This window comes from Equus przewalskii, chromosome 13 (genome assembly GCF_037783145.1).
Source record: "Equus przewalskii isolate Varuska chromosome 13, EquPr2, whole genome shotgun sequence".
NCBI lineage: Eukaryota > Metazoa > Chordata > Mammalia > Perissodactyla > Equidae > Equus > Equus przewalskii.
The window spans coordinates 45,991,037-46,013,740 of NC_091843.1; the positions used below are offsets into that span (position 1 = coordinate 45,991,037).

The 22,704-nt window shown below is 37.9% G+C and overlaps 1 protein-coding gene across 5 annotated transcripts in view; it reads right to left on the bottom strand.

Annotated features, from left to right (window-relative positions):
* Positions 1-22,704, bottom strand: part of CCDC192 (coiled-coil domain containing 192) — a 224,497-nt gene that overhangs the window by 164,930 nt on the left and 36,863 nt on the right. For all 5 annotated transcript variants that reach the window (XR_011525630.1, XM_070571258.1, XM_070571259.1 and 2 more), the window contains exons 4-5: positions 7,620-7,751; positions 6,678-6,734 (exon numbers count right to left, since the gene is read on the bottom strand). Coding sequence is in view for 4 of the 5 variants with exons in the window: in XM_070571258.1 (XP_070427359.1) it covers positions 6,678-6,734; positions 7,620-7,751 (189 nt within the window). In the remaining variant the exon portion in view is untranslated. The remainder of the gene's footprint in view (positions 1-6,677; positions 6,735-7,619; positions 7,752-22,704) is intronic.

A 22,704-nucleotide genomic window follows, 5' to 3' on the forward strand; every position in this document is an offset into this window, starting at 1 on the left:
TGTTGTGAACAGTGTTCTTACTGTCTTTAACTCTCACTTTCTTCGTCTGATAGAGGAGGAGTAATACCTGCCTCACAGGATTCTTGTGAAAAATAAATGACATAATGTGGGTGGGAGCACTTAGGAAACTGTAAATTTTATAGGACTCTAACATGTTATTAATTACTGTCACTTTACCTTAGACTTAGTCATGACAAGCTTCAGGAATGAAGTGATACTTCTAGAGCACATGGAAGTGTGGGACTGAGCGGGGAAAGAGCAGGAAGATCGTCCTTTTGGCACATCAGCTGAGCAAACACATCCTGTGTGCCGCGATCCCAGCTTGTTCTACTAAGAATCAGGCCCGGGATGTTTCCTAGAGGCAGGAGCATGAGGACAGAGAGGCTGGCCCCCAACAGCGAGATGCTGGTCGGGGATAATGATTCTAGGCTGAAAGCGGTAGGGGTTTTATTGGACCCCACAGTGCTTCTCAGACGCTAGCCATCATCAGAACCACCTGGACGTTGCTGCATCCTACTCCCAGAGTTTCTGATTCAGGAGGTATGAGATGAGGTCTCAAAATCTGCATTTCAAGTAAGTCCCAGGTGGCTCTAATGCTTCTGGTCCAAGGGCCATGCATTGAGAACTACTCGGATAGCATAAAAATTACAGCTCTCAGCTGTAAACAACCAAATCTGACTCTGATTAGCTTAAAGAAAAAGGGAATTTTCTTCAAGCTAATTAGAGTTATTGGTAGTTCCTAAAACGGACAGGAATCAGATTCAGAAATAGAAGGGAACTAGAGCAGTTCTGGTCTCGGCAGCACAAACTTCTTTGCCATGATGCCTGGGCATTACTGGTAGGATGTATTAGTTCCAAGTGTTTTTCCTCTTGCTTCACCTGAATTAATATTCAGAATCCAATTGATTTAGGGCACATGCCGACTCCCTAGTTAGTAGCTGATAGGGTACTATGAATTATAGGCCCTCCAAGACTGCTCATGATGGGAGAGAAGCATTTAAAAAGGATATGAGGGTTGCCTCATACACAAACAGCCCATGTTCTCTATCACAGGAGCAAAAGGAGTGCCTGGAATTCTAGAGCAGAGGAGTCTGCACCTGATCTAACCTGGGAGCTCTTGTAGATTCTTAAAAAGCAACATGGCAGTTAATAGCCTCTTTAGAGAAGGAAAGGATTTTGTTAAGCCAGCTCTTTGGGAAAACTTTGTCGTGGGTATCCAGAGAGTTCCCTTCATGCCCTGTGTTCCCAATCCTGGGCATCAGGACCATTGCTTCCAGGTTCAAGTATGTACTCAGGAACTGTAGGTCAGGAACTTCTGATTTCAAAGACACACTCATCAATCCTACAGCTTGGAGCATGCTGTACAATTCATCGGAAGAGTTCCTTCTTCTGGGTACTTTTAACTTATCAGTTTATTATGAAATATCGCAAGCATACAGGACAGTATAGAGAATAACATAATACTTGAGTGTCTACCACCTAGTTACCCAGATTTCCCTTTTTGAAATAATCCCATAGAATATTATAGAAATTTTGGTCCTGGTCAGGTCTTGGGGGTAGCTAGACCAAGAGATGATCTGACCATTGGGGTGGAGGTGAGGAGAGGAGGCAAACTTCTGAACTATTGCCGATGATCAGATTTTCAGTGATAGAATGGATAGACAGGGCTGAGTACTTATACTGCACCCCTGTCCCAATACTAAAAATAGGCAAGCAATGGATTCAACAATTTGGAAGCTTTTAATTTTAAAAGGATTTTTTTTTCTTAAGATATCTAGTTCTGTCTCAAATTGCCCTAACATGAACAATTATTGTTGAATGAGTATAATCATTCACTTCGAATATTTGTTTAATCCCACATACGTCTCTAGGCAAATAAGTAATCTTGTGGAAGGGAGTGATAAAAACGCCTAGGGCAGCTTAGCCCTGTGGGTGGCTCAGAGTGGACACCCACATGTGCTTTGGGAAAGGCAACTGTCTGTAATCTTTTAAAAGTATAAACTGTGATTGGGCAAAGTTAATGGGATAAGATTTTAATCTTCAACATATTGGCAGTGACAACTCACTCTGAAATGTTTAGGCCTGTATCTTCTTTCCATTTCATAGTCATCAATTTAATTACACAATAACATAATTCAACTATTGGGTTCTAGATGAGTGAACACTGAATAAAAGGAAGCCAAGACCCTAGGTTGTTAATTTTCATGTTAAGACCATCGTTTCCTTTGGATGTTCTTCTTACTTCTTTTGAAATAGGGGTTTCCCACATCTATATTTTATTTCTCTGCTATTTTTTCCTTCTATTTCCATTCAAAGAAATCATTACTTTTTGTCCTTTCCGTGTTGCACCCTGAAAGTATCCATTTCAGATCCAAGTAACACCTCATGTAACTGGCATTTTTAAGGAATAAAATGTCACAAAGTAATTTTCCAAAAAAGTTAAAGTGGGCTCCTATAAATATCAAAAGAACATTATTTTTAATTTAACCATTTAAAAAATTCATTTCAAAGAAATCTGTAGAAGCCAATAAGCCAGACACTGTGAGAGGCATAAAGATAAATGGATTTGCTCCCTGTTTTCCAGGAGCTCACAGTCTTGGGAAGAGCTAGGCCACATTAAATAATTCTGGGTCGCAGTGTGACAAGTGACACAAGAAAGGTACAGGGAAGTACTATGAAAGTACCAAGGAAGGAGAGATTACTTCTGGTTGGATAGACAGGGAAATCTTTCTGGAAGGAAAAATTTTGGTGAAGAATGGGAAAAACCTGGCAAACACAATGGTGGTAACAGATATTGCAGGTGGAAAGGAACTATGAGTAAAGCCCCTAGGGCAGAAATGCTTGGGTGTACTTGGGAGTCTCAGATGTGTAATGGAGAGGAGGCAGGAAAAGGGGTCAGACTCTCATTTTCGGTATGATAAATGCCACGATCAGGAGGCTGGACTTTATTCTGAGATAATAGGCAACAATTGTCTTACGCTAGGCTTTGGAACAGGGGAAATGACATGATCAGAGTAAAATTCTAATTAATCCAGTAAAATGTATTGAGTGGTTGTAAGGTGCCCAGCCCTGTATTTGGTGTAGTGGATACAGAGACATGTTCTTGGTGCTGCCCTCAATGACCTTCAAGTCTAGTGAGGGACAGATGTAGAAACAGATAACGTCAATAAAATGTAGTATTTTGAGCTAAAATAGATGTACGTATAGGAGGCTATGGGAGCCCAGAGAAGGTAATCTGGGGGCTAAGGGAGAAGACAATCCCTGATATGAGTCTTACAAAAAGAGTAAGAGTTGTTTGGATAAAGAGGAGGGGGAAGGATAGTCCAGACCAAGAGAAACACAGTGAGCAAAATCACAGCATCAGTTGCAGGTATAAAGACAGACAGGAGGTACGTTTTACTAGCCCGTTCAGCTAGTAAGGCAGAGAGAGGGGAATGAGCAAGAAGAGGGAGATGAGAGGTAGGGATGGCCCTTTGGAAACCCCACTAGAGGTGGAGGTAGGGAAACCAGGAGGCAACTACAGCGTCAAATCCTACAGCAGTGTTACATATAGGAGGCACAGCCCTAACAGGAACTCCAAACTTTACATTCAACTCTCAAACACTTAAGCGGGTTCAAGTGCATACTACCCAAAAGCTCTTATTCATGCTCTGTTATTTCATAGTCTTAAGCATCCCCAGAACTCCCAGGAGTCTTTCAACCTCTTATCTTAGAAGAACCCTCACCCCATCGACAAAGTTCTTTTCCCACCACCTTAGTCTCATAATCTCCTTGCTCTCTCTCCTCTGCCACTCCAGTAGTTTTTCTTCTCTCTGTGAGTGTTATCCTTTGGTTCTGTTTGGTTTTCTGCCTCCACCCCAAATCTTTACACATGGATTTTATCCTTTCCTCTCCTCTGCAAATAGGGTTTGATGGTGTTACAGCAAGTAAGCTATATTGTTAGTGGAAGGGAGGCAGTGAGAGGCTCTGAACTCACATATGTTAATAATTTGGGGCCAATTAAGGTATAAAATTATCAAAAAGAGCTAGGAGTGTGGCAATACAATGGACTAGAAGACATGGAAATGAGAGAACTTGTAGAAACAGACTCAGAGCCTGACAACTAACCAAATGGGGGATGGAAGCAGACAGAGGTAGGATTTCAAAACTGCTTTTTAGTTGGATCTAGAATAAATAACAACAGTGTGATACTATTCTCTATGGCTGGGGAATATAAACATAGGAGCATATTTAAGAGATGTTAATAGAAGATGATAAATTTGACTTTGTATATGCTGAGCCTGGGGTGTCAGCAAGATATTCAGGTCATATTTAGCAAGCATAGTGCTTTCATTTGATGCAGTATGGCAGCAATCTTCAAACCTGTGCACTTACAACATCCTTCATGGTCAAATACCATTGAAAATGGCATACCAGGGCCCTTTCTTGGCAATTGACTATACACTGATAAGTCTTGCAGTAAATAAACCCATTTAACTTAACTGTACTTCTAACGCCTCTCCCATTTTTTTTTTCCCAGGATACAGATTAACATCATTTGGAATGTTTTCTCCAGAAATAATTTTTTAAGGAATGCTCATTACAGCACTAAAGAGTTGTAATCGGGGAATGATTAAGATAGAAAGAAGTTGGTGGAGGTGGAGGGGGTTGTTTATTCGTATTTGCACAGAAGTGAGAGTTGAAGCATTATGAGCTGATGAATCACTAAGAGTGAACAGAGAAAGGAGGTTGGAGCCAACCTTTATAAACATGGTTCAACGCCTCAAATGGCACGTGGAGAATATAATTTGGAGAGGCAGCAAATTGCAATAGCAAAAGCCTGGGTTTCACCTGGCTTTCACTGACATGTGTGACAAGTGATCTAATCTCTAAGACTGTTTTCTTATCTGAAAAATAATGCCCACTTTGTTGGGTTATACTGAGATTTAAAATAGGTCATCTGTGAAGCACTTATGACATAGCAGACATGAGACACTATTATTAATGTTATTTTCATTTAAATATCCTTGTTGAATTGAAGCAACACTTTGATGATTACACTGCTGTATTAAAATCCGAACACTGAGCAATTACATAGGAGAAATCTCAGTCATTGGTATCAATACCATCAATACCCTAATACAGGGAAGCAATCCCAGTTTCGACAAGCCTGGGCCAGGAAGAACATGGTACAGGAATAGAACCCACAAAAGCTGGGCAATGGAAGGAGATACCACAAGAATTTCCCTAAGGCACCTGTGACTGTTTTTTTATCAGTTTTGCACAAGAGATGCTAGAAGCTAATATCAAAACCTGCTCTCCTTAAAAAAATTTGGAGCTAAAAATCCCCTGGACATATGGCAGTAGGTATCAATCTGGCACAAGGAGACATCCTCTGACAATAGTCATTATCTGGCAACCTCAGGGGCAGGCCAGGGGAGAGGCATCTGTGACAGAATCCTGAGCTAATGAGATTTACCTCTGTCTGAATATGTCACAAATGCAGGCCTTAGTCATTTTCAGTATCGGTCAATTGAGCATTGAATGCCAAAAGAGATTCTGAATTTAGAGTTAAAAGCTCTGCTTACTTACTGCTGCAGCAGATTAGCTTTCCTGTGCCCCAGCACAAAATGGAGCCATTACCATGATTTTATGCAGATAGCTCATTTCAAACCCCGAAGGGATGGTGACCAGAACTTATTATTTTGCAGAGTCTTTTCTGCACAACTTCTGGACTGCAACTTCTCGGGTCTTACATTTGTCTGAGGAGTTTGTTGTTGTTCACAGCGGCCATTCAACATGACTGACCAGTGTTCTTAATGAAGACGTCATCCCCTAGCACCCAGGATCTAGATGGAGGAGATCACTAAAAGGATGGCAAGCAAGGCTTTGAGGAAATACTTACAGCATCAGGGTTGTTCTGATCCTTGGAAAGGGACAGTGGCAGGGCAATGACTGGTTTGTGTGCCTAAATACACGAAGGTATTGTGGCGGGAAATACTCATTTGTTGTTCTCTGAGCAAAGATAGGCTAATGTATAGAAGAAACTTACTCTCAAGATTCAAGGGAGTACTTGCAGTAGAAAATGGACAATTCTGTATCTGACTTATTTATATGGTCACTTGCCTAAAACTCACAAGTCTGGGGCAGAATAAATATATATAAAACAGTGCTGCTCGAAATATGGTCCAAAGACTGGCAGCATCAGCATCACCTGAATTTAGCATCACCTGGAAGTCCAAATTCTCAGGGCTCATCCTAGGCATACAGGTAGTAGAATCTCTAGGTGATTTGTTCTTAAAATTTTTCCAGGTAATTCTTGATATGCTAAAGTTTAAGAAGCACGGCTCTAGGTCTATATTCGATGTGTCTATAATTTCCACTTCCACTCTTTCTCTGAACTAGCCTGGCTTCCCTGTTTTTCCACCCTTAGTTTCCATTTCTCTTATCCTGATGGTACCTGATTAGACCATTGGTTTTATATATAAGAGCTCAGTTTTGTAATTTTTACCAACAACATAAATCAGAATTCTATTTACAGAAAGCAATTCTGTAGAGGCAGCAAAAATACTGATTCTCAGCCTTGTGATTTTGTTTGCAGCAGAAAGCCCACAGTTATAACTTCTGAAAAATATCTGTTCATTTCCAGGATGACAATGATATAAATTAAAGGATTAAAAAAGGAGGAAAACACTTACCTGCGCTATAAGTTGCTCCTGGGACGCTTTCACCTCAGCTTGTAATTTCTCAATGCACTAAAAGGAGAAAAGTAAAGAAACAAAGTGCATAATTCTTCCTTTTACCTATTCAAAGTATTCCAGATATAAATATGTACTAGTTCTCAAATTTTGTGAATGGCAGCATTGTCTCAGCTAGATGTTTTGAAGATCGTCATTAAAGAAATTATCACTGCCATCCCTATCTCGCTTCCATTCTATGAAAGAGACCAAGGACAAAGTATACAAATAAGAATTAAGAATTAGGAAAAGATTGAGAAAAATGATGTTTGCTTAATGTACTACAGGTAAGGCTAACCCACCTTATGTAAACATATATATGGGTTCATATCTGCCTTTGGAATATATGGATATGTTTTTATTTGACGATATACATATGTTCAATATATATACTCCAAATATATATATAAATATACATTACAAAGGCAGATACAAATCCATTTGGGGTGAACAAGAGATAAATTTATATCATGACACATATATAAATGTCCAGAGATTCAGAGATCAGTATCTTCTTGTAAAGTAATTGATTAAAAAAAGCATATGACAAATTTTCTGATCCACTTGTTTTACTACATAGAAACTATTCTTTGAGTTCAAACTTGAAAACTAAGAAATATTCATACAGTCACTACCACTTAAAAATCAATAGAATATTCAGCTAATATGGTTCAAAAGGATATATATCAAATGAACTTTAAAAATATTACTGACAAAATTCATTTTTTGTATGTGAATATTCATCAGGGAATACAATTACATTCAGCAAATATAGATATTGTTATTTATCATCTTAAAATTAAATACAAACTTCCAACCCAGCCAGAAATGACCGCAGAACTGGCAGTTCATATCGATTTAGGTAACTTTTACAATAAAGGTTATTTTTCTTCTACAGCATACCTGGTCTTTTGCAAGAACCATTTTTTCATATGGTTCCCCTCTGTCTTCCTTGTGGTCCAGAGCCGCTAGTTTCTTCTCCAGCCAGGAAACTTGCTCAATCAGTTTTGATTTTGTTCCTTCAGAGGCTGCAAGCTAAAGACATTTTCTTGTAAGGGTATGTAAGTACAGCGATTTTTTTAAAGCTCCGTTTAAAAGTCCAATTTGTAAGTGAATTGCCTTCCGCCACTATCTACTAAAAATAAAAATTGCATCAGATATTTCCCTCATAGATGACAAATGATTAGTATAGAGAGAGGAAGAAATAATCTTGATTTTATTTATTTTTAGTAATAAAGACCTTTCCGGACAAGAGATGAAACCCCATAGTTACAACAGGCAAAGAGACTTCTAGTACAACGATCTCAACACTCATCTTTATTATGTTTCAAGATTGTACTTTATTGGTACAGCTGAATCTGAAATCTGTATTGTGGTTTACATATGGTTCTTGAAACTTAACTCTTGGGGGACTACAGCTCTCTAGAAAGAGTAGGAGTTCTAACTCCCTTCAATGTTTACCATACAAGCAGCAGGGTAGATGGAGCTGAAAGGAAATGCAGGAATTTCAAGTTAAAGTCTGATCAAAGGCAGATCTATGCTAAACTGTAACCAAAGAAATGTCTGAAGGTGATTGTCTTTGTTTTACTCTCTGTGGATTTCTCTTGAGGAAAGTGGTAGTTTGATAGTCCCTTGTCCCTCAGTTCCCTTGGAGAGACCTGGACTGCTTTTCCATTCATTCAGGCAGCTTATTGTGCTGTTTCTCTACAGCTCAGCAACAATTCAGAAAGAGTCCCTGGGAAGGGAAACACAACCTTGTATTCATTCCACCCCCCAGTGCATCCTCTGAGGCATGGTTTATCTCTAAGCATCTCTTTCATATTATTCCAAGTGTTATTGCGAAGCTTACTGTCTCATCTTGAAAAGTACAGCAAGTTTTTAAAGACAATTTACCAAATGGGGAAGCATAAAGAGTTTGGTCTGCCATGGAAATAAGGTGAGCATATCATATACACTGACATGCAACTATTCATCCATCCATCTATCCACACAATAATTCCCTTAAAAAATCATTGTTTCATTGGCACTCTCCATTGCCTTTGTGCTAGAGGCTGGGAATTAGGAAAGTGCACTGGGAAGTGCCGGAGGGAACACATATGTCTTGAAGGGCTGGCTACGCCTTTCTAAGCTCTCAGTGACCTGGGAGGCCTGCGGTGCCCCTCATGGGCACTAACACATTTAACTCTTGGGTGCATGGTGGTTTGGAAATGTAGTCTAGATTCTCTGAGCACCATTCTATTTTATTACACAGTATAGTGTCATGGCTAAACACACGGACTCTTGAGTCAGACCCTTTGGGTAAAAATCTCAGTTTGCTACTTGGTATCTATGTGATTTGGGCAAGTTGCTCAGTCTCTCTGGACTTGATTTTCCTATCTGTAAATAGGAATGGGGATGAAAAGAATAGTACTTATCTCATGGGTTTGTTTTGAGGATTATATGAGTTTGTACAAGAGAAACACTTGGAACAACACCTGGAACATGTCAAGTACTCCGCGGCTATTAGTATTATTTCTTCTACCTCTTCTAGATTGCAGTAAGCATTCATATGGTTCTTATCCAAATATTTATTATTTTTCAAATTGTAAAACAAAATATCTGAAGATATCACAGTCTCTACGAGCTGGTTACCCTAAACTCAGATTGGTTTGGGTTCTCTCACTTCCTGCAACCACTCTCTTCTTCAAGAAAAAGGCCTCTCTAGGTCTTTCTGGGTTTTTTTCTGTCAAATATATTCTTTTTAAATCTGGTTCATTTTGTTACCACATCCTGTCTGACTTGTAACTCATCTAATCACCACTTGGTTGTCTTTCTTTCAAATCTACTTTTTGTTGTTTTTAGGCCTTTATTCATTCACTCAACAGATATTCATTTATTCACTGTTTGTTAAAGAAATATGTTGGGCATTCGTTATATGTAAGACTTTAGAGGTAAAAAATGAAAGTGATATTGTTTTTATTCTCAAAAAACTCACACTTTACCCAGAAAGGCAGACAATTTAAAACCATTGCATAATATGAAAGTGTATAGATGAATAATAATAATATTAATAACAACATTTACTGGGTATAAAACCTTTTGTTTTCATATTTATTTATCTCAGTTCATCTTCACACCCATTTTGCAGATGAGAAAATTCAATAAGGTTGTATACCTTGCCCAAAGACATAGCAAGGAAGTGTTAGAACCCAAGATCTCAGTAGCAGACACCGGGTTTGTTGGCCTAAACCCAAATTTGACCCCAGCTCCAGACATGGGGCCTGATAATCATAACAATCAGAACCTGGCTTTTCTCTGGCAACAGTTATTGTATGAGGAGGTGTGAACTAATTTGGACCACTCACACTGCCCAGGGGGACTTTGATGATTTGGAGAAACACTCTCCCTCGCCGATCAGATGTGAATGCTACGGTAGCCAGCTTACAAACATCAGGGAAATCAGTCATATGCTGAAGCCATATTCTGAATGGAAGAGTGGACAACAGAAAAAAACCTGGATTCTTGTTGACATTATTGAAATGTTTTATCAACCATCTTGAAGCACATCCTACCTTGGGACTTAAACTTAGTAAGCTGGTAAGTTTCCTTATTGTTTAAGGAGTTGAGTTTTCTATTACTTGCTACCATAGCATGCTACTGATACACTGTCTGATTCCACAAGTCCATGCTCCTGACCACGAGTGAGTGAAGTCTATGGAAAAACAGCAGTAACTGACATTTAGTTGATGTCTACCTCATACCAGGCATATATATGTTACCTCATTCCATTGCTCAAAACTGTATGAGGAGTTTTGTTTATATTTTTTGTTATTACCACCATTTTAAAGATTGAGGAACTATATGCTTTTAGGGTTGAATTAGCTTAAATTGCTTCCTTTTGATTGCTTTTTTTTCCTATTCTTTTCTTTCTTTTTGTAAGAACTACTTGGTTTTACAGAGTAACTGTTTTGAAAGAGAATAGAAACAAATGCTCAGTTCAACTTGGTACCCGATATCTGCTTTAAAAAAAGTAGAAATATATCTATTCTTTAAATGATCAACTTTTCTGTATCCTAATTAGCCACCTTTGCTGGAACATACAGTTCACATGATACTGGGAGGCTAATATTATACCTCAGACTCCTTTTGAAGAGCAGGCCTCCTTCCCCTCTGACCATAGTCGTAAGAAGTTTGGAGGGAAAAGATGATTTAAAAAGTACAACCAATATTTGTCTTAAAAATTATATAAAACAAAGAGATAACTTCCATATTACACATTTGAGGCTGTGTAAATCCACTCAAGAAATTCAACTTTAAATATTTACTCCAATGTTCAGTAAAAAGATCATCATAAAGGCACTGCAATATAGTTAAAAGTTGAAGAAAGATAAACTGTATCCATTGTAGAGTTTATTGATGCACTCAATAAAGGGTACTGATACATTTTAGAATCATATTCAAGATAATAGTTAAAACGAAATGATTTGGACTTCACAGAAGATGGCAGAGTAGGAAGCTTCAGGAAGTGGTCCCTCCACTTCAATAACTATTGAGCTGGCAAGAACTGTCAGAACCAACCATTTCAGAACTCTGGAGTCTAGTAGAACACTTGCAGCATCCAGGGAAGTACTTGATGAAGAAAGAGACTAGCATTCAAGGAAATCTCTGTCAGATCACTGGCTAACCACAGAGATAATGGAACAGGAGACATTAGTGACCATAGATGACAAGAAATACAGTCTCTGCAAAGTTAGTTTGGAAAAGTAACTAAACAAATGTATGCCTGCAGCCCTCAACAAGCAACAACAGCAGTTCTTGGGAGGGGAGCAGGAATCTGATTTCCAGAGTTCCCACATTACAATATTCAAAGTGTCTGGTTCTCAACAAAAAATTATAAAGCTTACAAAGTAAAGAAAGACCCATTTACAAAGAGAGAAATTGATAAAAAAAAAAAAAAAAAAAAGAACCTTCCTGAGGAAACCCAGACACTGGGCTTTTGAATTTATTGGACAAATACATTAAATTAACTATCTTAAATATGCTCAAAGAGCTTAAAGAAACCATGGGCAAGGAAGTAAAGGAAATAAGAAAAATGATATATGAGCATGTAGGGGATATGAATAAAGGGATAGAAATTATAAAAAGAAACCAAGTATAAATTCTGGAGTTGAAAAGCAAAATAGTTGAAACGAAAAATTCGCTAGAAGTATTCAACAGGATATAAGCAGGCAGATGAAAGAATCAGCAAACTTCGAGATAGGACAACTGAAATCACCCAATCTCAGGAGCAGAAAGAAAAAAGAATGAAGAGAAATGAACAGAGTCTAAGGTCTAAGGGACCTATGGGATATTAACAAGCATGCCAACACACACATTATAGGAGCAAATACTTTAAAAAATACAGAAAAGGATAAGAGAATCACATGGTACACTAGAAAAATCAAACACAAAAGACGGCATCATTGGAAGAATTGAGGAACAAAAAGATATAAGGTACATAGAAAACAAATAGCAAAGTGACAGAAGTATGTCCTTCATTAACAGTAGTACTTTAAAAGCAAATAGATTAAACTCATCAATTAAAAGAGAGAGACTAGAAGAATAGGTAAAAAAAAACGTGATCCAATGATATGCTGCTTATAAGAGATTAACTTCAGACTCAAAGAAACAACTAGATTGAAAGTGAAAGGATGAAAAAAGATATTTCATGCAAATAGTAGTCAAAAGAGAGCTGGGGTGGCTATATTAATACCAGCCAAAATAGTTGTTAAGTCAAAATTATTGCAAAATATAAAGAAGGATATTATACATTGATAAAAGGGTTAATTCATCAAAATTATAAAAATACATAAACCAAACAACAGACCCCCAAAATATCTGAAACAATCATTGACAGAATTTAAGGCAGAAATAGACAGTAATAAACAATAATAGAATAGAAACTTCAGTACCTCATCCCCCTTTTTTTGGTGAGGAAGATTGGCCCTGAGCTACCATCTGTTGCCAATCCTTCTCTTTTTTGCTTGAGAAAAACTGGCCCTGAGCTAACATCAGTGCCAGTCTTCTTCTACTTTGTATGTGGGTTGCCTGCCACAGCATGGTTTCGTGAGTGGTGTAGGTCTGTGCCCAGGACTTGAGCCTGTGAACCCTGGGCCACTAGCACGCTGAACTCAACCACTGTGCCACTGGCTACCCCAATACTCCACTTTTAATAATGGATAGGACATCTAGACAGATGATTAATAAGGAAATAGACTTGAACAACAAACCAACAAGATCTAGCAGACATATACAGGAGTATCCACCCAACAACAGCAGAGTAAATATTCTTATCAAGTACTCATGGAACATTCTCCAGGATAGACCATATGTTAGTCCATAAAATAATTCTCAATAAATTTAAAAGGATTGAAATTATACGAACTACCTTCTCAGACTACAATGAAATGAAACTAGAAATCAATAACAAAAGATAAACTGGAAAATTTGAAAATGAAATAAATAATATATTCTTAAAGAATCAATGGGTCAAAGAAGCATTAGAAAATACTTAGAAATGAATGAAAAGTAAAACACAACATACCAAAACTTAGGGGATACAGTGAGGGCAGTGCCAGAAGGAAATTTATAGCTGAAAACACCTACATTAAAAAAGAAGAAATACATCGTCAACAACCTAACTTCATACCTTGAAGAACTTGAAAAAGAAGGGCAAACTAAACCCAAAGCCAGTAGAACAAGGAAATAATAAAGACTAAAGCAGAGATAAATAAAATAGAGAATAGAAAAACAATAGAGAGAATCAATGAAACCAAAAGTTGTTTCTTGGAAATGATCGATAAAGTTGTCAAATCTTTAGCTATAAAAGAGAGAAAGAGAAAAGACAAAACCAAAAACAAAAGTGAAAGTGGGGACATTACCATCAACTTTACAGAAATTAAAAGGATTATGAAAGAATGCTTTGAACATTTGTTTGCCAACAAATTAGATTATCTAGATGAAATGGACAAATTCCTAGAAACACACAAATTACCAAAACTGATTCAAGAAAAAATAGAAAATCTCAATAGGCCTACGACAAGAAAAGAGATTGAATAAGTAATCAAAAACTTCCCCCAACCAAGTTCAGGATCAAATAGCTTAACCAGTGAATTCACCAAACATTTCAAGAACAATTAACAGTAATCCTACTTAAACTCATTAAAAAAAAAAGAGGAGGGAACACTTCCTAACAAGTTATCCTAATACCAAAGACAGACAAATATACTACAAGTAAACTACAGACCAATATTCCTTATGAATATAGATGCAAAATCCTCAACAAAATACTAGCAAACTGGATTCAATGGCATATTAAAAAAGGTCTACAACATGACCAAGTGGGATGTGTCCCAGGGATGCAAAGGTGGTTCAACATTAAAAAAAAATAAAATCAATTAAAGTAATGCACCACATAAACAGATCAAAGGAGAAATACAACATGATCATTTCAATCAGTGCAAAAAAAAATTTGACAAAATTCAACATGATAAAAACACTCAGTAAACTAGGAAAAAAGAACACTTCCTCCACATGATAAAGGGCATTTATGAAAAACCATAGCTAACATCATACTCAATGGTGAAAGATGGAAAGCTTTCCCCCTAAAACCAGGAACAAGACAAGGATGCCTGCGTTCTCCACTGCTATTCAACCTTGGACTGAAAGTCTCTTACCCAGGGCGGTTAAACAAGAAAAAGAAAACAAGATGTCTACATTGGAAATGAAGAACTAAAACTATCTCTATTTGAAGATGACATGATTCTATATATGGAAAATTTCAAACAGTCCTCAAAAAACTACTAGAGCTAAAAGATGAATTCAGTAAAGATTCAAGGTACAAGATAAACACACAAAAATCTGCTTGTGTTGCTATACAGTAGTGTTTGAAAATGTAGGTTTTATTATTATTCAGGTATGGTGAGGCCAACAGATCAGGAGATTACTGCCCTTGAAAATATAGTTTGTCACTCAGAGTTCCCATGAGGAGGGTCATGCCACACCACAGGAGAGGCCACACTATGGAGGGGCTACAGAGGAATCACCAGAGTCAGCCAGGAGGTAGAGGAAGCAAGGATAAAATGTGGGCAAAAGCATTTATTATAGTTTCTGCGGAAAGAATGGGATGAATCAGGATAAACAGGCTTAGAATTTGCTAGTTTGAATAACTTCAGTGGGCCCTGGAGCATAGAGGTTGTCCCTAGTTATCTGGTACCTGGACCTGGGGTGATTAGGTCAGGGGAATTTTGGCCCTGAGTGTTGAGAGCCTAACAAAGGAGGTGGTGAGGATGTGGGTTTGGATTGCTTAGTTTATATATGAAAAACACACTGCCAGGCAAGTCATTTACTATCTGTGGGAACTGACTAGCACTGGGTGGAGCAGTCTCTCCAGGGTCAGCAAGGCCCCAGATGTCAAATCATCTGACATATAGAAAATAAAGGCATGTTTAACACAACCAGCAATGAGCAATCCAGTAAGGAAATCAAGAAAACAGTTCCATTCATAACAGCACCCAAAGGAATAAACTACCAAGGAATAAATTTAACTAAGGAGGTGAAAGAGTGATACACTGAAAACTACAAAACATTGCTGAAGGAAACGAAAGAAGATCCATGTAAATAGAAAGATATGCCATGTTCATGCATTGCAAAACTTAATATTAAGATGGCAGTACTCTCCAAAGCAAACTATAGATTCAAAGTGGTCCTTATTAAAATTACAATGACTTTCTTTGTGGAAATGGAAAAGCCAATCCTCAAATTCATATGGGAATTTCAAGGACCCAGAATAGCCAAAACCATCTTGTAAAAGAAGAACAAATGTGGAGGACTCACACTACCCAATTTCAAAACTTACTGCAGAGCTATAGTGAGAAAACAGTGTCATGCTGGCATAAAGATAGACACATAGACACATATTTGAACAGAACTGAGAGTTCAGAAATAAACCCAAACATCTATGGCCAATTGATATTTAACAAGAGTGCCAAGACCACTTAATAGGTAAAGAAATCTCTCTTCAACAAATGGTGCTGGGACAACTGGATAACCACATGCAAAAGAATGACGTTGTACCCTTATCTCACTCCATAAACAAAAATTAACTCAACATGGCTCTAAATATAAGAGCAAAAACTATTAAAATTTTAGAAGAAAGTATGGAAAAAACGTCAAGATCTCAAATTTGGCAATGGGTTTTTGATACTAAAAGCACAAGCAATAAAATAAAATACAGTTAAATTGGACTTCATCAAACTTTAAAAATTTTGTGCAGCAAATGACATTAACGAGAAAGTGAAAAGGCAACCTACAACATGAAAGAAAATATTTGCAAATCATATGTCTGATAAGGATTTAGTATCCTGAATATTTAAAGAACTCTTACAACCCAACAACAAAAAGACAAACAACTCAATTAAAAAAGAGGCAAAGGACTTGAATAAACGTTTCTCCAAAGAAGATATACAAATGGTCAAAGAAGACCAGAAAAAATTCTTGAACACAAAGCCAAATCTGCACAAGCTGGAAAAGAGAAAGACAAATATAAAGAAGAAGTTACCAAGAAAATGCAGTAATGGATATAACCTATTGTGCAACCATGGCTTACCTGTAGATTTTTAGCCTAGTGTGTATTTCTTTGGAACTTGTCAAAATGTCTCTGCAATGTTTCATTTCCTTCCTATTTTGTTATTGATATGTGGCTCTATAAATCTACTTTCACAATTTTGATTAATAATTTTATGAATAAAATTGGAAGTTTCCTAATTCCAAAAAAAAAGGCTCAATATCATTGATCATTAATTAAAGAAATGCAAATCAAAACCACAATGAGATTCCACATCATAGCCGTTCTGATGGTTCTGATTTAAAAAATGGAAAATAAAAGGTGTTGGTGAAGATGTAGAGAAACAAGAACACTTGTACATTACTAGTGGGAATGTACAATGGTACAGCTGTTGTGGGAAACAGTTTGGTGGTTCATCAAAAAGTTAAAAATGGAATTACCATATGACCCAACAATTCCGCTCCTTGGTATGTGCCCAAGAGAAGTGAAAGCATATATCCACACAGAAACTTGTGTATGAAAGTTTATAGCAGCATTATTCGTAATAGCTAAAAGGTGGAAACCAAATGTCCATTAATGGATGAATGGATGAACAAATTGTATTGTATACATACAATGAAATATTATTCAACCATAAAAAGGAATGAAGGACTGGTACTTGCTATAACTTGGATGAACCTCAAAAACATTATGCTAAGTGAAAGAAGCCAGACACAAAAGGTCACATATTGTATTATTCCTTTCATACAAAATATCCAGACTAGATGAACACATAGAGACAGAAAGCAATTAGTGGTTGTCAGAGGATGGGAGGAAGGAGTTATGAGGAGGTTGTGAGGATTGCTTAATGGGTATGAAGTGTTCTTCTGGGATGAAGAAAAAGTGTTAAAGCTTGAGAGAGGTGGTGATTGCACAACATTGTGAATCCACTAAATGCCGCTGAATTGCATCCTTTAAAATGGTTAATTGTGTATTATATGAATTTCACCTCCACAAGAATAAAATAAAATGACTTTCTAGTTAGCTCTCAGTGGTCAGGAAAGTTGTCAGCATTACATCCATTCATTGAATGTTATTAGAAAAAAATAACAAAATTGGATTGACTGGTTTCATTTTAAATTGATGAACACAAATCTCAAACAGGTATTCAGCATTGCCTTGAAATCAAAATATCATTATATTTTTTTCCTACTAAATTGGCTTTCTTTTTTTCTGAGAGAACTAATTATTACTTTCTACTATTTCCTTGCATATCATTTCATACTTTCTCTTCAAAAGTCCACCCTCACCCTTTGCCCAAATGACCACCTCATCAACAATTCACTGAAAAAATAGAAGTTGCCAAATGGCTACTCCCTCATCTTCCCACCAGCCAATATATAAACTTTACTGCAGCAGACACTGCTAATCTGTTTCCCAACAGTTGCTTCCCTGTTTGTCTTTGCTACCAGACACCCAATTTGGATTAGCTAGCAGCCCTGTGTTTAGGGGAGCTTGGCTTTGTCCAGCCCCAGGGAATGAATCACAATTGAACTAAACCAGCCATGTTGGTCTCATTCCCAGGTATAAAAGATTATTTTAGCCATGGGCCTGCAATCCAGTGGAGGCCCCTGGAGCCTGAGGAGGATTTTACCGGAGTTTTTGAAAAGACATGCAGGAGGAAGCACATCTTTTTTTTCCTCAGGATATTTTGACTTCATGTAATGCTTGGAATGGCTGCAGGAATCGTACAAGTCTGATACAGTCAACACTGTGGTTGGCTCTACCAAAGGATGGATAACACCTGTGTTCTTGGTGACATTCTTGAGCCACTGAATTAACCAACCCTGGAACTGATGCACCTCTGGACTTATTCTTATGTGAGATGCTAGCTGGCCCTATTACATTACGTTAACCGGGTTTCTGTTACTTGAAGGGGAAAACATCCTTACTAAACAAATGGAGAAGATATTCTTCTGATTATGAAAGGCCAGCCCTTTCACTTGGCTTTGAATCCCATCTCCTGTGTCTGTCACAAGGCCTTTGCTCCTGTAATATCTGTACTCCTCCCCATCCATTTCTGAATCTTCTGTCTCACTCTCTGAATGATTCTATCCAGCATGTAAACGTGTTCTAGTAATTCTCATGAATGAAAGCTGTCCATCGAACCCTCCCCGGCCTCCTCCTCCAGTCATCGTGCTATTTCTGTGCTTCTTTTCCCAAACTTCTTAAAACGATTGCCTACCCACACCATTTTCACTTTCTTACAATATTCTTACTCTTTTTTTTTTAAGAAAAAAAAATTATTGGCTTATATAACTGGTGAGCCAGAAGTAGACTTTGGTTTCACACACAGCTAGATTCCACAGTCTCGGAAGAAGTCATAGTATCCCGTCTTTTCCCCCTCTATACCTTAGTGCTGCTCCTATGTGTTTGCCTCATTATTTCCCAGTGCAGATAAGCTTTCTTCACATCGTTGGAAAATATTACCTATAGCCTTCATGACCTCAATAGTAAGACAATTTGTCTTCCAATATCAAATTGAAAAAGGATTCCATTTGACCCATCTTTGTTCATATGACCTCTCTTGGGTTGATCTTTATGGTCAGAAAAATGGGATATCATAATTGACTGAACCTAGGTCACGTGCTGAAAGATCATTCCCTCTAGACAGGAATACTGTGGTTGACAGCCACAGAATTATTACAAGATTGGAGCCAGAAGGAGCAATTTTCCAGAAAAGATAGATATTAAGACAGAGGCCAATTAAAGTCCACCCTCTGGGTGTCCAGCGCAATTATACCCTATGCTCATAAGCGCACGCATTTCCCAAAATACCCCTGCATAATACGATGCATCTATTCTACACCAGGAGCATCAAAAATGCACTCACCACTTCACAAAAGGAGACAACCCAAAGGCATATCAAATTACTGCATCTAGCTATACATTGAAATCTCTAAATTATGTACTTTCCTGCCTGAATCAGATCCACATGAGACTTATCGTGATATGGTACCTAAAGACTAAATTTAAAAAGTACCTTCCCTAATATGTCTAAAATACAGGGAAAGCAGGAAAAGAACAATATAATTCCCTTTCAGAAAAAGGGACAAGGGGAAACAACTTACAGTTGTCAGTGGCCATTCCAAACACCACATTCTACCAATCAGAGATAATAAGGCCTGTCCTGACAATGTGGTGAGTGGAGGTTTCTGACCTGTTTGATTCTGTTTCTGACCTCTGGGAGCCTTCTTTGTCCTATTCTGTTCTCATGGCCACAATCAAGAAAAAGGCTAGAGGGTGTTCCTTTGGTAGGGTTTGTACTAAGTTCCAGTTTGGATATTTCACTAATTCCTCTATTTGTTAGTACCATTTCAGTTTTGTTGTAGAAACCCTATGCAAATTGGCTTAGATTAAAAAGAGAATTAATTGGTTCATTTAACTAAGAAGTAGAGGCACCCCTAGACTCTGGGTCTCAAATTAGATTCTCAGAATTCTCTCACTCTGCCGTCGTGGGCTCTTCTCTCGTTCCTTCTCTCTCTCAGACTACAGAAAAAATTTCCCCGTGCCTGGGAAGAGAGCTGCCATGAATTATATGTCTCTCCTAATCTCTCTTCAATTGGCTTCTGCCCTACACTGCTCTGTTGAAACTGATCTTGTTAAGGTTATCTCTGATTCTCACTTTACCAAACACAATGGACAAATTTCTGGTCATCTTATTCAACCTCCCAGGAAAATATCACACATTTGAGGACTCCATGCCTCTTGAAACACTCTTTTCTTTCTGCTTCCAGGACACGATTTTCAGGATTTCTTCCTGATTCTGTTTCTTTGGCTAGATTTTCCTCATCTTTCAATCCTCTAAGTGTAGAAATCTGAGAGTTTGGTCTTCGACTCAACTCTCTCCCAATCTACACTGATTCTCTAGCTGATCTCACTAGGTGCCATGTTTTAAACACTAGTCACATGTTGATGACTCCCGATGTTTTTACATACCAACAATTAGCTTCAGATTAATATATATATATATCTCCAACAACCTACTTAAGATTTATCACTTGAATGCATACAAGGCATCTAAAAATTAATGTATTCAAAGTGAACTCCCCATATTCTACACCTTCCCCAGACTTCCCTTTCTCAATAAATAGAACCACCCATCTATATGTTTAAACCACTAATACATTTAAAACTCTTTCCCTTATCATCCACCCAATCCATCACAGACTACAATTATTAAAACCACCCCATTAGGGCCAACTCCAGCGGCATAGTAAAGTTCCATGAGCTCTGCTGGGCGGCCAGAGTTTGGTTCCTAGGCGCAGACCTATACCACTCTGTTAGTGGCCATGCTATGCTGGTAGCCCACATACTCAAAAAAAAAAAAAAAAAAATAGAGGAAGATTGGCATGGGTATTAGCTCAGGGCAAATCTTTCTCAGAAACAGAACAAAACAAAACAACCACCCACCCCATTAAGTAACTTGAATGTTCATGTTTGTCTCCTCTCATTGTCTACTCTAGAGCTTCTCCTCTACAACCCACACACACAAACACCGCAATTAATATTGCAGTATAGGTTTCCAGTGTCACTCACAAACCACTCAAAAACAAACTGTTTTGGCAACCCTTGTAGAGCTCGTGCTACAGAGAGAGGAGTGACTTCATTTAAAAACAAAGGCTGCCCTTGTGCTCAATGTTTCACAAGCTGACTTGGACCAGTACCACAAACTTTCTTGGCAATAAATAACAGAGTCAAACACTTTAAGAATTACCTATCCTACCTGTGGAATGGACAGGAACCTCTGTGTCTGAAGATACATTTAGTTCACAGAACCAGTTTGGCCTCATCTCAATTTTATAGCTAAAAACAAACAACGAATTCCTCATCCTATCCCAATCCTAGACAAAACAGACTTTTACATTTATTAGTATTTCTGCCTTTTAACAAGTTATTTGCAGCCATTTCTAGATTCATGTACATCTCAAAATAGACCTCCAAAGGCCCATAATTTAGAAGCATATTGACCCCTGTATTAGTTTGTAGGGCTGCTGTAAAAGAGTTCCACACATCGGGCGGTTTAAGAGACATAAATTTATTGTCTCACAGTTCTGGATGCTAGAAGTCCCAGACCAAGGTGACTTGAGAGGTAGATTGGTAGAGTTTCTTCCTTCTGAAAGCTGTAAAGAAGAATCTTCTATGCCTCTCCTCTAGCTTCTGGTGATTTAATGGCAATCTTTGGCATTCCTTGGCTTGTAGGATCGTCACCCTGGTCTCTACCTTCATCTTCACATGACTTTCTCCCTGTACGTCTCTGTCTAAATTTCCACTTTTTATTAAGACACCGGCCACATTGGATTAGGGGCCCATCGTACTCCAATATGTCCTTATCCTAACTAATTACATCTGCAATAACCCTTTTTCCAAATAAAATCATATTCTGAGATACTGGAAGTTAGAACTTCAACATTTGAATTTGGAGAGGATAGAATTCAACCCATAACAGCCCCAAATTTGGGGAGGGTGGGGGGACTCTGAGTAATGAAGGAACGTTTAAGCTCCGAGTGAAAACAGAAATATTTACCAAAAGGTCAACTGATAACTGAAACATAAAGTTAGGGGTCCAGGCACAGAAATTCCTAAGATTCCTTTAATCTCCAAAAAAGTTCCCTGGGACTTATGAATAAATAAGAATACCAGAGAGAAATGAGACATGGGAAAAAGTGAGACAATTAATCATTGACTTGGACATAAAGTTCAAATACTTGGATGTAAAAGTAAAAAAGCAATAATATCAGGTTCTGATAAATTAAAGCCAACAACTACAGGGACCTAGGACCCATTCCTAGAACACAGCCAGTCCACCTAAGTTCTGGTACATTCTTGGAGCACTTTCATGGAACAGGGCACAGTCCTACTGGTAAGACACACAGAGTTGACTCTCTACTGTCTTGGCTTGGGGAAAATGCATTCTGCTATCTTTGAGTTTCTCTCAGAGGTTTCCGTTTCTCCTCAAATCTCCTTAATGTCTGGATTCTCATACCTGCTCTGTGTTCAACCTTTCATGTAGCATCTGGAAAACTTCTTTGTCTACTAGTGAAAGAATGATGGTGGGAAAGGCCAATAACCTGTTAGCATGCAAACAGTTTTGACTTTGAATATCTCCTGAAGGGTATCAGGGACTGCCTGTCACTATACATCCATTCAATAACGTCAAGAGACTTGCATTTATACAACTCCAAATTTAAACATTAAACTGTTCTTGAGGTTAATTAATGAGATCTGCATATACAAAACACACGATCATCCAAAACTTTCTCTTTGAAGCCCGAGGGACTGAAAATGGGAAAAAGAAAAAAATCCTATTTCTAAGAGATGGGTTAAAGGTCCAATGTAATATCAAAGAACTGCAACATTCAGAAA